Below are 17,471 nucleotides of genomic sequence, written 5' to 3'. Positions count from 1 at the left end.
ATAAGGTAGGAAAAGAATATGAAACAAAGCATGGTATAAACCGTAACTTTAAATTAAGTTTATAGAAATGCTCCCGCTGCGCTTTGCAATACCATATTTGCCCCTGCAAAGCGCGGGGATTTTGCTATATATATTAAACTACTTCAACCATTCTATGATCTGCTTCTCGCAACTGAAAGAGGGTACCGTGACAGAAGTTAGCCGACTTGCTGACCAACCACAAGCGTTACCTGGTAGGTAACCACCCATACAATCAGATTGTGAATCAGACTACGAATGCCTGCAATGTAATTACCCCGATCTACATGCTGTCAAATGAACGAACCACACTCCGTGGCACAACGTTAGGGGCTTCGCCTCTAGCGCTGACGTCCGAGGTTCGATTCCCGTAAGGGAGTGCAGTGAGTGTGTACGCCTGATGAGCCCACAATTACGGCGAAACACGTGTTGCGTACTATGCATCTTCAAAGCACGGTGTAAACCGTAAGTTTAAATTGAGTTTATAGAAACGCTCCCGCTGCTGTTTGCAATACCATATTTGCCAGATACAAGTTTAATGAGAAGACACGAGGTATAAACGAGACTCTGGATGACTTTGTAACAGAGTTAAAATTGCTGGAGCAAGAAACTTTTAACTGCCGGGTCATGTCGCGTGTTTTCGGGTAGGTACACCAAAAAATGTATACATTTATGCATGTAATGGGCAAACAAAAAATGTACTATACGCGAAAGCACTGCAGTAGTACTCAATGTATCTTTACTTCTTAAATGTTAATAGATAGATAGATAGATAGATAGATAGATAGATAGATAGATAGATAGATAGATAGATAGATAGATAGATAGATAGATAGATAGATAGATAGATAGATAGATAGATAGATAGATACTTTATTACTCCCAATGGGAAATTCACATTCTCCAGCAGCAGCATAATGATACAATAAATAATATTAAATTAAAGAATGATAATAATGCAGGTGAAAAACAGACAATAACTTTGTATAATGTTAAATGTTAACGTTTACACCCCCGGGTGGAATTGAAGAGTCGCATAGTTTGGGGGAGGAACGATCTCCTCAATCTGTCAGTGGAGCAGGACATTGACAGCAGTCTGTTGCTGAAGCTGCTCTTCTGTCTGGAGATGATACTATTTAGTGGATGCAGTGGGTTCTCCATAATTGATAGGAGCCTGCTGAGCGCCCTTCGCTCTGCCACAGATGTTAAACTGTCCAGCTCCATGCCAACAATAGAGCCTGCCTTCCTCACCAGTTTGTTCAGGCTTGAGGCGTCTTTCCTCTTAATGCTGCCTCCCCAGCACACCACCGCGTAGAAGAGGGCGCTCGCCACAACTGTCTGATAGAACATCTGCAGCATCTTATTGCAGATGTTGAAGGACGCCAGCCTTCTAAGGAAGTATAGTCGGCTCTGTCCTTTCTTGCACAGCGCATCAGGATTGGCAGTCCAGTCTAATTTATCATCCAGCTGCACTCCCAGATATTTATAGGTCTGCACCATCTGCACACAGTCACCTTTGATGATCACGGGGTCTATGAGGGGTCTGGGCCTCCTAAAATCCACCACCAACTCCTTGGTTTTGCTGGTGTTCAGGTGTAGGTGGTCTGAGTCGCACCATTTAACAAAGTCATTGATTAGGTCCCTATACTCATCCTCCAGCCCATTCCTGATGCAGCCCACGATAGCAGTGTCATCAGCGAACTTTTGCACATGGCAGGACTCTGAGTTGTATTGGAAGTCCGATGTATATAGGCTGAACAGGACCGGAGAAAGTACAGTCCCTTGTGGCGCTCCTGTGTTGCTGACCACAATGTCAGACGTGCAGTTCCCAAGACGCACATACTGAGGTCTATCTTTAAGATAGTCCACGATCCATGCCACTAGGTATGAATCTAATCCCATCTCTGTCAGCTTGTCCCTAAGGAGCAGAGGTTGGATTGTGTTGAAGGCGCTAGAGAAGTCTAGAAACATAATTCTTACAGCACCACTGCCTCTGTCCAAGTGAGAGAGGGATCGGTGTAGCATATAGATGATGGCATCCTCCGCTCCCACCTTCTCCTGATATGCAAACTGCAGAGGGTCAAGGATGTGTTGAACCTGTGGCCTAAGGTGGTGAACCAGCAGCCTCTCCATGGTCTTCATCACATGTGATGTCAGAGCAACAGGCCGAAATGTTGTTTTACTGTTTAATAATTTATATGCTTCTTATATGTTGTTCAAATTCTTTTATCAAAATACCAGTAACAGCGCACTGCACGATAAAGTGGAGTGAATACACTTGACATGAGCATTCATGTTATTTATCCTCTTTCTCTGTACGTTTTCCATTCGTTTGCTCAGAGGTTGATGCGCTTGCTGCTTAATGAGCAGCTCTTCACCCTAGCGTCCCACTGCTTCTCTTCTTTCTGATTAAGTTAGTTTTTGTGTTGCGATAACTTAGTATGTTTTCTTTAAGTTTTCAGTTAAGCTGGTACTTAAGTCTTCAATCTGCCTCAAGAATGAATAGCGAAGGTGGTAGGGAATGAAAACGGCACCCGTACGCATCCGCCACGGCTGCACTGGTGCGCGCAGCTGTGAGTTGATTCTACAATAAAATAAAATAAAGATAAAAAAAGTAATAAAATCATCACCCCGAAAGCGAATAGTAGACGTGACGTAGTATATGTGTACCAAATTTCAAGTCAATAGGTGAAACGGTTTGCGAGCTACAGGTGATTTAAAATCCTGGACAGACAAACGAATAGCCACGGTAGCGTATTATAGAAGAAGATTTTACTGTTTAATAATTTATATTTATATGCAATGTGCTTCTTATATATTACTTCATATTCTCATATGATAATGATGTTAATGTTGTTTATATTGATTTCTATGTTATTGTAAGTGCTCTTTATTTGTGGAAAAATAAATTTGGCAATTAACAAACTTATTTTATACATACTACATTTTATTTTTTTCTCTTGCACTCAGTGAGCGAATCCACTGGGTAATCAGCTATATATATATATATGTAGATATGTATATATATGTGTATATATATGTAGATATGTAACTATATATGTATATATATGTGTCTGTGTATATATATGTGTGTATGTATGTATGTAAAAATAATCACATAATATGAACATGTATCTGTCTGTTGTTAGAAGCATGACAAAACACAACTGCCAAAGAATCACAAACTACAAAGCAAAAATAAGATAATAAGCAGTATAGCTTGACCAGGTGGGGTTTGTCATAACTTCATCCACTTGCAAGCAGACAAGCGAGCAAGAAATGTATTCTTATCTTGAGAAAAGAATTGACTAAATTTATTATTTTTAGTTTACTTGTGTTGCTACAATTATGCCTCAGAAATGTGGAATGCACATTTTTTAAATCAAAACTATTGCTACTTCAAAGTGAACTTATTTAGTAAGTTTTAAGGCTTTTTTTTACAATGGGTCCCATGTTACCCATAAGCTTCTTTATAAAAACCATGCGGGATAGTTATTTTTTGCTTCATTTTAGAATTCAATTGAAAATTATTATATACCATGATTGTGAAGAGATAACTGACTTGAAAAAATGACAGAACTCTTTTTTTAAGCAAGCTTGGCAACATCCAAATACTAAATATATGAATACATTTGCAAACATCACAGATGCATGCAGAACTAGTAATTGAGAACAACTTGTTTTTTGTTATTAAAAAATATTGTCATTATTTATTTAGCTATGCTTTACCAAAAATGAAATTTTCCTTTCTCAAATGCGTTAAAAAAGTTAAAACAGTTGAACAGCAGTTAAGATTTAGAGATTTAAGGTACAGACTTCTCTAAGGTAAACATTATTTTAACTAATTAATAATAGTAGTCAGTTTATGGTTAATGACTATGCACTGCAAACATGCAAGTTTATTCACCTTTCACATCACAAAAAGTCAAACGATTGAATGCTAGTACTTGGTATCCCTAAGTTGGCATCAGTTATTTGTAAAACCCTCTGATATTGTCATGATCTGACAATATGCAGAAATATAGAATTAAAAATTAAGAGAGCCGAGAGCCTCACAACCATCTGCTACTCTAGAAAATGTATTGGCCATAAAGTGCCTAAATTGCAACAACAACACTTTAACTTTAGAACTGAATGGTTTTAAGGTGAAAAAGGACACAATATGCAGACTACACACACTTCACCAATTGAGCAACACTTTGAAAGTCTAATAGCAGCACTAACTACCATGTGGCCAGATGCCTGCTGGTCAGTGCAAGGCCAGCAAACAATTCACAAATGATATCTGTTCTTTCTGTACCAGTGGTGGGTGAAAATCAAGATGTAGTGTAATACAGTATCTTGTGAGTGATGCATTCCTGATATTGATTTGCAAATTACTGTGGCTAGCTTTAAGGAATGGTACTGGGCATTTTGTACCTCTTCGCTTGCTTGAGCTACATGGCTTCAGCTAATAAAAAAAAACAGGTGGTCCTTTTTTAATATGGGCAATGACCATCAGGTTCCATTGCTAAACTAAAAGATTCCAAGTAGACATACTGTACATACACCCAAGGGTATAGAGAACACTGCAGAGCCAATTGGTTCAGCACCTTGGCTGGAAACAGGTTTGCATCACCCAGTGTGAAGATAGTTTCATCTGCTACAAGAAGCAATTTTCATCAGAGAAGTAATTACATTGAGCATATGGTAGAAAGCTGGAGAACAACTACTTAACATCTGGGGAAGGTGTGTACCACTGGCTCTTAATGCAGACATGCCACAGGCAAGAAACAACATTAATAATTTACAGAAAAATATTTAATAAGATAGTAGCCCTTTCTGGGCTCTGCATTGCACAAATAAACAGGAAAGCAGTCCTTTTTAAAACACACTTCATTCCGACTTGTAAGAAAAATATTTGGTCTTTCACCATAAGGCATAAAATAAACTTGGTAAACCTTCAGTAACAAGTTGCCTCCTTTTCTTTATCATGGGATTTAACAAAATTCAAAGAGGTTTTCATCAGAACTGCTGTCATGTAGGGAGGCTAGTACTCTGCCTTCCTCACAAATATATAAGAAAGAGGCACCCAACCTGGAAAAAAAAAATTTGAATTAGAGAAATAAGCACTTCAGTGTCTTTATAGTACCATGAGATATGAAACTTTTATGTTGGCATAGTAGATCCATTCTTGCCTTGATTTTAAGTTAGTGAAAAAGAGTTTTTTTTTTTTGCAGCAAAGCAATCCGCTGAAAACAAAACCAGTGCTTCCCCATTTAAAATTTGTGTAGCCAGATTCAGAAATAGAGCATGAGCAAAGAAAAAGATGCATCGGTCCAGAACTTGGTTATTATACACACCAGATACAACCCTCATGGTCTGATGTACAAGTGACAATGTGTCATGGCACAGAGAAGCAGGAGTGCTATCCAAATGCTATCCATTGGCACATATAGTACAAACAAAAACTAATCAAGTATTAATTTGTAGGAAAAATAGTCATTAGAAGAGAACACTGTGGCCACATTCAGGGATCTCCAGACCTCTCTTCAAGTTACTAACATCCTTATTCTTACTTTAAAAAATATGATGCCATCTTGGCAATAGCATTCACAAGATGGTTGTCAGGAGAAAAGTTTTGCTTGCAAAAATACAGCACTAATTTGCAAAATAACCATATATTTGAACCTCAGGATTTCTATAAGATTATATGTTATGTTATGTTCATCCATTTTCCCAACCTGCCTTGGTCAGTACAAGATTTTGAGGAGTGGGATTCAATCTTAGCTGTTTTGAAAGCAACAAAGAAACCAACAAAGTACCAATCTGTTGCACAAATACACACACATGTGCATGCACACACACAAACACACCTACACACAGGCAAATTCACACATTCTCATACAAAGTGTTAATACAGAACTGCTAAGTACTTTAACCTACATAATTTTTGAATGTAGCCAGAGAAACAGCAAGAACTTTAGCAGAACATGCATACTGTGGACAGTGGCAAGATGACAACACCAACCACTATGACACCCTACCACCCACTGGCAAAAGGCATTTTCTAGAATAACATTATTCCCAATGTCAAGCGTAATGGTTGGAGTGTTTTGGGGTACCTTTCTGCACATGGACCTGAACAAATTCTATTTTGTACACAATACTATATCAACAAAATTATGTGTATTTACTACAGGAACATTCATCAGCATGTAAAGAAGTGTGTCCAGAGTGGATGGTGTGTTTGACCAGAGTGGGTGCGGTATTCTTAAAAGAATAGCATGGCTTAGACTTCACGGGTTTAAGTGTGCAGGAAGAATAGTTGTGTGGCTGCGGAGTGCTTAATGGGGGAAACTGGCCGATTACTTGTTCAGTGCACAAGCACAATTAGAACAGCCATCTCTCATTAGTTCTCTGTGGTTCATTAGCAAAGCATATACATATGCAGGGAAATAAAAAAGACTGAGTACATAGGAAAGGGTAGACAAGATATAATCAGAGGAAGAAATCAAGGAAGGGAAAGGAGAAAGGCAGAATCAGGTAGATAAACCAGTGAGAGAGAAAGAGGTGGAGCTTTTGAGATTCCCCATGGAATAGTGTAGGCAGAATTGCTCTAGAGAGGATCTTCCATGTTGAATGGTCAGAGGAAGGGAAATTGTGGACTCCAGGGGTCCTGTCAAAACCAATGGGGGTGGTAGGACAAGGGAGCTGGGCTCAGTGTGTGTTCCAGCAGATACAGGTAGAAGGTGGCTGGGATGGGAGCCAGATTGTGGATTGCCTTAGTTTGTGTCTCAGCCTTGCTGCATAGACTTGGTGGGTGAACAGGGGAGACTAGAGCGAGTGAGAGAGAGAGAGGACACTTGGGACAAGCATGATGTTCCAATTCTGACTGTGAGTTTATCCTTAGTTTTAGCTAATTATTTATTTACTTTTTATTGAATTACAACTTCCTCACTATAGGCATCAACTATAGGTTGATTTTATGGATAAATTATTGAGGATGAATGCACTGCACTTTAGACACTGTTTGCTTCTTTGTTGATTTCGAATAAATACACATTGCACTTTTGCACCATACTTCTTGTTGTGTGCTCAGTTGCCTTAGTCCATCTTTGGCTATGACTATTGATGTCCTAGGTGACAACAGATGCCCATGGCTGCAGGAACCCAGGGTAACACACAGCAAAACAAAATTTGTACACTTTGATAATCCCAGTGACCCTACTAAACATAAGATGAGTTTAGAAAATGGATGGTTGAGAGCATGCACTGATACAGTGTGTTGTCACAACCACCACACATCAAACCAACTCACGATCACAAATTAGGACCAGAGTGCAGTCGTGCAACAGGTGACACCTCAGCACCACACATGTCTGAATGGAATGGAACAGTGTGGGTATTTTTTTACAGTGGCTGGAGGGCCAATCCTGCCACAACCCCAACCTCCCCGAGTTCTCCCTGCAAGTTGGAAAACCTGCTTGAAGGGCTGGATACCCAGAATGGAGCAATTACAGGTTAAGGGCCTTGCTCAATGGGCCCAACAGAGTGGAATCACTTCTGGCATTTACGGGATTCAAACTGGCAACCTCAGAGCCACCACTCTGCCCATGAATGGTTGGATGCTTTGATAATTTGATATTGATTGCCAAAATCCAAATTAATGAGACTAGGGGGCTTTGCCCACTGCTCGCTTCGCTTGCCAACCCCCCGGCCTGCACTACGTACCAGCCACTTGACATCTCTGCCACTTGTGTATGTGGATTTCACTCTCACTAAGCAAAAAATCTTTTAATTCTCGCAAATAGGCCTCTTCATTGAGAAGAAACACTACTTTTCCCTGATGGCAACACAAATTATATGATCTGCAAGTCTCTGACTTAAAGTTTAATGCCAAACAATATCTACATATTTCTGTCATATCACCTATGTCCATATATTCAATCTCTTTTCGCTGTTCCGTTATTTCACCGAATAATAATTTCTGTTTGTTAGTGCTTAATGCGATCTTTACTATCAGTTTTTTGAGACTTTCAAATTTTAGTACTTTCAGAATCTCTAACTTGCTCTACGTGTGTATTGCGCCATCGTTTTTGAACATCTTTACGATGTTCTACTTTGTCTTCTACTCTTTGTCTTTTATTTTCGACTATGGAAATGTAAATTATCCTTTCCTACTCTTGGGTGATGTGGAAGGAGTGTTCATGCAGACATGGGGAAATCATGCAAACTGTCCATAGGTAGCACACTGCAGATGCAGGTGAAATTTGTGCAATCTCTTTCTGATTGTAGATGCAGGCACTTTGACACCAGCTTTTGCAATAGTTACCTGTAGATCCCTTAATGACATTTTGGGGTTCTTGGAGATTTGTTTTAGTATCAAATGGTCAGCTCTTGGGCGGAATTTTCTAGGTCGACGTGTTCTGGACAAATCAGAAGTTTATTTAAAAATGGATGCCACTTGTAGTTGATTTTCCTTGTACTGTATTGGAATATCTAATTTCAAATAATTTGGTGATCTTTTTAAATCCCTTGCCAGACTCATAGGCATCCACCGTCTTCTTACTGAGGGCCTTAAAGAGATCTCTTGATCTTGGCATGATGACACAACACATGTCAATAGAGAACACCAGACCCAAGATATCTATTCTTTAAATATGATACCTGTCTACTCCCTAGGGATGTTCTAATCATTGACACCTAATTTAATACCTGAAGCTAATTGTATGGATTTGAAGTGGTGATAAATGTAAAGGTGTACTTACATTTTCCACGTAATAAATCTGTACTTTTGTTAATTTAGATGATGAGAATGAATGTACCTTGTCAATTTTATGTCATTTATTCATTAATTTCAACTTTATCTGTAGACAATGTTTACATGACAAATTGTAATAACTTTTACTCATCTATCAGATATAGGTTTTTAGTTTACTCTTGATATTTAGCATACCCTGTATGTAATTGATATTGGTACAAAAAAGCATGTAAACAGGAAAATAAGAGCTTGAGTATTTAAGATAGAATTCTAATTAAAAAAGAAATTGCTTGATTTTGTAAATGTTTACCATAACCAGCGTGTAATTTCTGGATTGATACAAAAATCATTTAAACTAGGAAATAGTAGCTTGAGCATTTTAGATATTATTAGAAACTAGTTGGGACCAAAGCCTACAGCCTCAGGGTGAGAACCATTTGTGGAAGGCATCAGTAACTACCACAGTACCCCAATCCTAACTGCTTATGTTAGCAAAATCAATTCATAAGGCAATCAAAAATATCAGATGTACTTAAAATATTTTATGAACTTTAATGAGGTGCCTGTTAATGAAGACACGGAATAACATCAGGATCATGCCCAGATTTGTCCAGAAAGTCATATTAGGAATTTCCAAAGTAAAAATGTGCACTCTTTCAAAAACGTGATTCTGCAATACATGAAAATGAACAGCAAGTAAAATTCCACACTATCATTATTGTGAATTGTCTGACTATATGATGTGGTTGTTTTCTCAAAGCACATCAAAAGTAAAACCCTGAGCATCTTTTCCATGTTCAGATATCTTTGAACAGACGAGTGACCAGTGTAAAACATTCCTCAGTAGGCAAGCAGTTTATGAAAACAGGAAAATATCACATTTCATTAAATAAGTTATTTAATTAAAAGCAGGAACTGACCAAAGATTAGGAAATATTGATTTCTGACAATAAGCAGAAGCCACAAGATGTCCTCTGAGACCATCTTTTAAAATCCCAGAATAAAACAAGGGGCTGGCCTTCTTGACCATGTATGCGAATGGCCTGGGAATCTGACCTGCATTGTCTTTTCTTATACATCAGCCAATTGCTAAGTGTCACCACTTAGCTTTTTGGCTGCCTGAATTTTGCAGTCATTTCAAATTAGGGGAAATCATTTTGGGATAGAAAGTGAAGTCACACCCTGCACAAAAAGTAATAAGTGTTAGTGAGAAGAACACTGTACATTATATGACTGAATCACAATGGCTGTCGAGTGATGGGTCTACGATCACTTTCTTCTCCGTTGCTACTTTCTCGTGTTGATTTCACCTCGGCGACTGTCATTGCACTTGTCAGGCTTTTCTTTCTCTCTTTTTATTCTTCTTATTTCCTAAGGATGTACTGTGTTGTTTACGCTCAGCTTCCCATTCCATCACTCTGCTCTGAATGTGTCATGGCTCCGGATCTTTCATTTGCTCTCTTTCTGTGTGTTTAGATACCCCCCATCTTTCTTCGATGTGGTATCTCTTTCTCTCTTTGCCTCTCTCTTTATCCCCTGATGAGTATACTTTGATTGCATGTTTCTCCTTTCTCCTTTGATTTTCTGGTTTCTGCCTAAATTCCACAGCCAAGAGAAAAAGTGTGCTGCGAGAATGCGGAAGAGGTGGAGGGGGGCACTGTGACAGAGGGATTTGTGCCTGAAAGAGAGGAGAGAAGGTGTGAATTTAGAAAATTGAAAAAGGGATATGGGCAGCATTTAGGGCAAAGATGGAGGGTGAGAGACAGAGAAAGAGTAGGGCAGCACAAGATGGGGGATGGGGATTGCTCATGCAGATACAACTTAGTTGTGACGTGATACGCGGCATTTTAGATCAATGACCCAGATTCACAGTGTCTTCAAGCAAATTAATCTGGGCTACTCAAACTGCTGCCCCTATTTCTACATTGCTTATTGCTCATTTTCTCTTTCTCTCTATCCACTACCACAATGACATTTAAATCTTCAAAGTTTAGCAAAGGTGAGTGGAAATGCTGGAGAAAAGAGGGAACGTTAGGCTAAGAGAGGGGACTCAAAGATGTCTTAAAGCTTTATTAAACTGGATGGGTTTGAACAGAGAAATGGAGTTGATCAGACATTGAAAAGTGAACAAATTGCCTTTTCTATTTTAAACTCTCACACCCAGCTTGTGCCTTGGGTCACTTCAAGTTTGAGGCTGGAGCCTCAATTTGTACTCCTTGCCCCAACCAGAGCCGGACTACTACGGATGGTGCTGCCAAATGTGAGTGTCGATCAGGCTTCTATCGCAGTCCCGATGATAAGCCTGATGCACCATGCACTGGTAAGCCATCTCCCCTGCCAGTTTTTCCTGTTGTCTCGTTACAGTTCCTGTCTATAACATTTAACCCCTGTTCTTGTGTGACCTACACCATTTTCTTCCAGCTCCTCCTTCTGCTCCTCGTGACCTCTACTGGGAAAATGAAGGCTCCAGTCTAATACTACGTTGGAGGGCACCATCTGATTTAGGGGGCCGAAATGACATTCATTACAATGTTCTGTGTAAAGTGTGCCCCCCTGCTGCTCCACCAGGTTCAAATGCTCCTCCACCTGTTTGTCTTCGATGTACTGAAGGCATCATATTTGAACCAAGTCAGCAGGGCCTTTCTCAGACTCGGGTTAAAGTGTCCAATCTGCTGCCAAGGATCCATTACATCTTTCAGGTAGGAAAATGATTTTATTTAAAAAATTATAACTGTACATAATGTACTAGACACTACTAGCAAGTGCACAGAAAAGCTCTAAGAAGGACTTGCATTATCCTTTTGGTTAAGCACACAGCACTGTAACAAAACTAGCAGACTTCTAAGCATGTGCACACTTACTTATGAATGGTCTGTTTTGCTTTATGGGAAGGCTTATAAATTATCATTTACAACTGCACAGATCAATTCAGTATGTCAAACAAGCCTTAATCTCAATCAATGTCCCACAGGTGCAGTCTTTGAATGGTGTGAGCACGTTGAGCCCTCTGCCACCAAAATACCTCAACATCAATGTCAGTACCAGCCAAGCAGGTAGTCAGCTAACCTATCTCATCTGTCTGTGTTTGTGTCTGTGAACTGCTATTACATTAGCATCTCCATGTTTGAACTATTGCACATGTAAACCAGTTATCCATTTTGTAAGTGTTTTTTTTCTGGGTCATTGGGAAAGTGAGCTTTTCTAGACTGGAGCCAGTGTTGAATGGCATACGCTACCCTACTTATTCGTTTATTAGCCTTATGTGCATCTCTCTGGGATAGATAGATAGATAGATAGATAGATAGATAGATAGATAGATAGATAGATAGATAGATAGATAGATAGATAGATAGATAGATAGATAGATAGATAGAAGAAAACTCTGAAATGATTTAGGAATTTCAGTTGATTTTATATTTTCTGAATTAAAAAAGGAAAGAGAATGTTATATTGTTATATTGTAAAACATTTGAATATAAATCAAGGGATATGCACAGAGTCTATATTGCTCTAGTGAGACCATGCCCGGACCACTTTCTGCAATTCTGGTCACTAGCTTTCAAAAAAGACATTGCAACACTATTACATTGTGAAGAGCAAAGCAACAAAGTGAATTCTGATACTAAACAGCAAGTCTTGCTCTGATTGTAATGGAAATAAGAATCTTTTGTCTTGAGTAGGAAAACGTGTATGAGATCCTAATGCTAAGACACTGACACAAATGATCCTTCTGATTTCTTTCAGTTAAATAGTGAACCTCTGTAGGAAATCTGAGGGAAGGGCATTTAATACATAAGCCAGGAGGCACTTCTTTCCAAAAAGTGTCATGAAAATTAGTAGCAAACTATTTAATCATGTTTCTGAAGAAAAAACCTTGACAAATTGAAAAAAACATCTGAATGAGTTATGAAGACAACTTAGCTATTGGATTACCAAATATTTTTTGATGGACTAAATTGTCTTTTCTTGATTGTGAAACTTTTTATTTTCTTATGTCTTGCCAGCATACAGTATGATGGTTTATGTTATGTGTTACCCACATATGGATCATGTATGCTGAAATGTATGCAACAATACATACATGTTTAGGTTATTTAAAAACAAGATTTTCATATTATATGTAGATGAGTACAAACTGACTTAAGTAAGCTGCTTCCCCAACCATTCAAAAGAGAGAACAAAAATGGGAAAGAGCTAATATGAAGTAATCATTCAGCGATATTGACTAAAAGATTAACTTTTTTTTATCAAATCTGATTAGTGGAGGACAAATTTGATAATGTCTGCCAGATTCTAAATTAAATTTGCAATGTAAATTTAATTATCTCCAATTTAATTTGAAGTAGTACATCATTTTTGGTACGATTTTCTGATTTTCCTCACTGGTCTAACATATATACTGTAGATATATAAATCTTCTTCTTCTTCTGGCTGTTCCCGTTAGCAGCTGCCACAGCAGATCATCTTTTTCCATATCTTCCAGTCCTCTACATCTTGCATTGTCACACCCATCACCTGCATGTGCTCTCTCACCACATCCATAAACCTTCTCTTAGGCCTTCCTCTTTTCCTCTTGCCTGGCAACTCTATCTTTAACATCCTTTTCCCAGTATACCCAGCATCTCTCCTCTGCACATGTCCAAACCAACGCAATCTCGCCTCTCTGACTTTGTCTCCCAACTGTTCAACATAAGTCGACCCTCTAATGTACTCATTTCTAATCCTATCCATCCTCATTACACCCAATGCAAATTTTAGCATCTTTAACTCTGCCAGCTCCAGCTCTTTCTTTTGCTTTCTGTGGTCAGTGCCTCCATCTCCAACCCATATAACAAAGCTGGTCTCACTACCGTCCTGTAGATCTTCACTTTCACTCTTGCTGATAACTGTCTGTGACAAATTACTCCTGACACTCTTCTCCACCCATTCCACCCTGCCTGCACTCTCTTTATCACCTCTCTTCCACAATCTTCATTGCTCTGTACTGTTGATCCCAAGTATTTAAACTCATCCACCTTCGCCAACTCTACTCCTCGCATCCTCATCGTTCCACTGAACTCCCTCTCATTTACACACATGTATTCTGTCTTGTTCCTATACTGACCTTCATTCCTCTCCTCTCTAGAGCATATCTCCACCTCTTCAGGGTCTCCTCAACCTGCTCCCTACTCTCGCTACAGATCACAATGTCATATTCTGCTCAGCTACATAAGATTTGAAAGCAATTACATAAAGCTGAACTTTGTATAATGTTAATGCTCAATAAACTCTGTTCAGTCCAGAATGTTGGTTTTATATTTTTCATATGTCATTCATTTTGTGTGTATATGTTGGTGTATGTTTGAGTGTATTTTTGCAAATTATCTTTCAGCATGTGATGGAACACTTTTGTTAGAGAAAATTGATATTTACATGACATTCTTAACTACTCGATCCAATTCAGAAATTTTGTGGGCCATAGCTTATCCTGTCAACATTGGACCCAAAACAAAAACCATGCACGGACAGAGTGGGAGTGCAATTCAGCTCCAAGACACACACACACACACAAAGAGCCAGCTTAGAATTCCCCATGAGCACGCACATCTGTGTCTTAAATGACCAAACTGTCACACTGTTATTTAAGACACTTGTTACATTTAACTAAATGTGCACCAATACAGCCAGCACATACAAAACAATTATTAACCATCTTTAAAGCAGTATTTATATTCAACAATTAGATACATAGCAGGATTTTATTAGCAATATAAATAATTAACTGTTTTTGGATATTAACTTTACAGTTGGTGCGTTCTCTGTGATAATGTGCCAAGCTAGCCACACCACTCCACACTATCCTCAGCAACATTTACCAGCCCATCAAATAATCTGCAGAATCTCCCATGTGATAGCTATAACTTCTTCAGCAAGTCCTGGCTCTACCCAGTGTCTTCTCCATTTGGCATGCATCTGGTAGGAGACATCCTAACTACATGTCCAGACCACATCATTTTGCTCCTCTCAATGTTTTAGAGTTTTAATCTAATGTTCTCCTGTATCACTGAATTCCTCATCCTATCACAGAAAATAAGTACAGCAAGCCTGCCTAGAAACCTCCTTTTCTCTACTTCTTCTCCATGTCCTCACCTAACTCTCCCTCACAGGCCTTCTCTTCGATAATTGCCGTAATTTTTACTTTTTAAACCTGCTGTACCTCCTGGACAAATCTGATTGTTCTTCTATTAGCGGTGCTTGGAAGGTCTTTTACTTCAGCCTGGACCTACAACAGGACCTACGTTTGCCACTATAACAAACACTTACAACCTTTTGGCCAGAGCTTCTTGTAGCCCACTCTACATCTGAGGGCTTGAACTGGATATATTCAGATTTCATATAGGTGACCTGTCTCAAAATGTAGGGGAAAATCTTCCGGGGGTAAGAGTCAAACACATCCTGAACAAAGGTACAGTATCTGCTAATCATTTCCAGCATATCCTCAATACCTTTTTGGTGAGTAGTGATATACTAGCCACGTGGGAAGCTCAAATGGGGTGGAACCAGACATATTAGACTTTCACAATACAGTAGAAGCTGCCTTTTATGACATTGGAAATAACTTCTCTGGAGTGGAAGGAACTTGAACTTGTATGGAGTATGGAAAAATGTGAAGGTTGAAAAATACTGTCCAGATAAAGTTAGATTAGCTTTTATGCACTTCATGCATTAGTTCTAGAACTAGATGTCTTGATCAAGGGTGAACTTTAACTTGTACTCAATAGTTATCCCACAGAATAGGCCTTAGGCAGGTGTGGGGATTTTCACAAGACCCCAGCTGGATGCTGTTCAGTTGGAGTTTTTTGTTTGTTTGTTTGTTTTTTCCATGTTGGAGGTTGGAAAGGCTTGAATGACCATCATGGTTAACATTATTAAAGTGTTGTTTCACTTCTGAAAACCCTCACTTTATGCTCTTATAAAACACATATAATTAAATCAGCTTATAAAAAGAAGAGAAAGTTCATGATGACTGATAAAATGCTAATTTATTTAATACGCTACATGCATCTACATGGTATCTAATGGCATTACTCTGGCTTAGAAAATGCATATTATAAATAAAGTATACATTTTTAATTATAATTTTTAATTAACATAATTGTATTTTGAATAAAAATTACAGAAGATTTAAAAAAATCTAACAAGCACAAAATCAAATAATAAAAAGTATAGTTAAAGTGTGAATTATATAAACAATTAGAGAGCTCTGCTCAATCTCTGGATACGAGCTTGGATGTAACAAAGAATAGAAGTCACTATAAACCCTGAGAATTAGAGTGAGACAACCCCACAACTAGTGAGTCTAGAATTCCCTGCTGACGTGTTTTCTGTGTGACATTTGCTTGTTCAAGTTATGTCCATGTGGATTTTCTCTGGGGACTCGGTTTATTCCCACGGTCCAAGGGCATGTAGTTAGGTTGCCTGGCTTGGTGCCAGTGAGTGTGGCCGTATGCCTTCTGATGGACTGATGATCTATCCAGGGCTTTGGCTCTGTGTGCCATTATGGCCTTTTGTCTGATATGACAACTTGTACTGGAAAGGTAGGTGCAGGAGAAGAATAGAAGGTTTACTGTATTGCATTTTTCAGAAAACACATACAACCACAAAATGCGTGCAAGGCTCATACCTTTCTGGAATACCAAACTTTAAATTTTTTTTTAACTTAATGTAAGGTTGGTTCTATTATTCACTAAATTGGTTTAATGCCTAAGTAGCGATGTCCACTTTTTTCAGCAGCTGTTTAGAGATTTTTTTTCCCATTCTTCTTTTCTGGCAACTGATTTTCTTTTTTTCACAATCAGCTTTTTATAGAAGAATTGCTTTGTATTTGCAGGGCTTAGCTGTGACCATTTCCTTGAACATATAGTGTAGTCACAGTAAATACAGTTCATATAAAGGAAAACAATCCTTTTCAATAAGCTTGGAAATGTTATAGAGATTGATACATTGTGTTTGTTTTCTTTTTAATGTTCTGTTTGAATTGTTGTATTGTTTGCTGCAATTTGTTAACCTTTTGAAGCCCACTGTAATAGTGCATGCTGTCGATAGTGCCGGATAGATAACAGTTGATCAATTCAGTAAAACTACCAAGAAAGATATTTAAAATTGAAAATTCAGCAGTTGAAAATAACCCAAGACATCACCGTGGAAACACAAAAGTATATCATAGCAAAGTATTAGGTATAGCAAATGTATTTATTTCTCTTTCTCTTCTCTTGGTTTCACTAATCATTAATATCTTCCTGTAGACTATTCTTTAAAAGTAATGAAATATCAGGAGATTGAAGAAACCATTCTGTGAAATTACTTGCAGAGAGGTAACCTGAAACAAAATCAGTTCAATTACTGTAATTTCACATTCTAACAACATGCATGAAATCTTTATTTTACTTGTCTAAACAGTTGAAATGAGTCTATTGTACAGTAAAAGCTCAACAATAAACACCTTGTCTGTTTCCTGCTTCTTGTAATGTAGCTTCACAAATATGCCTTTGAATATGATAATGATAATGATGAATTTAGTCCTAGTATCACTGTTCATATCCAACCTATAATGCAGTATCTTTCTCTCATTTATGAACACCTGCATTGAACAGTTTTAAGTAAAGCTAAATTACATTCCTCAATGAATGATTGTCTTTGATGTGAGACAAAAGATCATTCAGACAGCAAA

General features: G+C 38.3%; 1 protein-coding gene across 1 annotated transcript in view; it reads left to right on the top strand.

Moving 5' to 3' along the window:
• Nucleotides 1-17,471, top strand: part of ephb6 (eph receptor B6) — a 148,713-nt gene that overhangs the window by 82,614 nt on the left and 48,628 nt on the right. The window contains exons 6-8 of the mRNA XM_028809958.2: nucleotides 10,926-11,081; nucleotides 11,183-11,460; nucleotides 11,733-11,814. Of these exons, the coding sequence (XP_028665791.2) occupies nucleotides 10,926-11,081; nucleotides 11,183-11,460; nucleotides 11,733-11,814 (516 nt within the window). The remainder of the gene's footprint in view (nucleotides 1-10,925; nucleotides 11,082-11,182; nucleotides 11,461-11,732; nucleotides 11,815-17,471) is intronic.

This window comes from Erpetoichthys calabaricus, chromosome 9, assembly GCF_900747795.2.
Source record: "Erpetoichthys calabaricus chromosome 9, fErpCal1.3, whole genome shotgun sequence".
In the NCBI taxonomy this organism is placed as follows: domain Eukaryota; kingdom Metazoa; phylum Chordata; class Cladistia; order Polypteriformes; family Polypteridae; genus Erpetoichthys; species Erpetoichthys calabaricus.
This window is presented reverse-complemented; position numbering and strand designations above follow the sequence as displayed.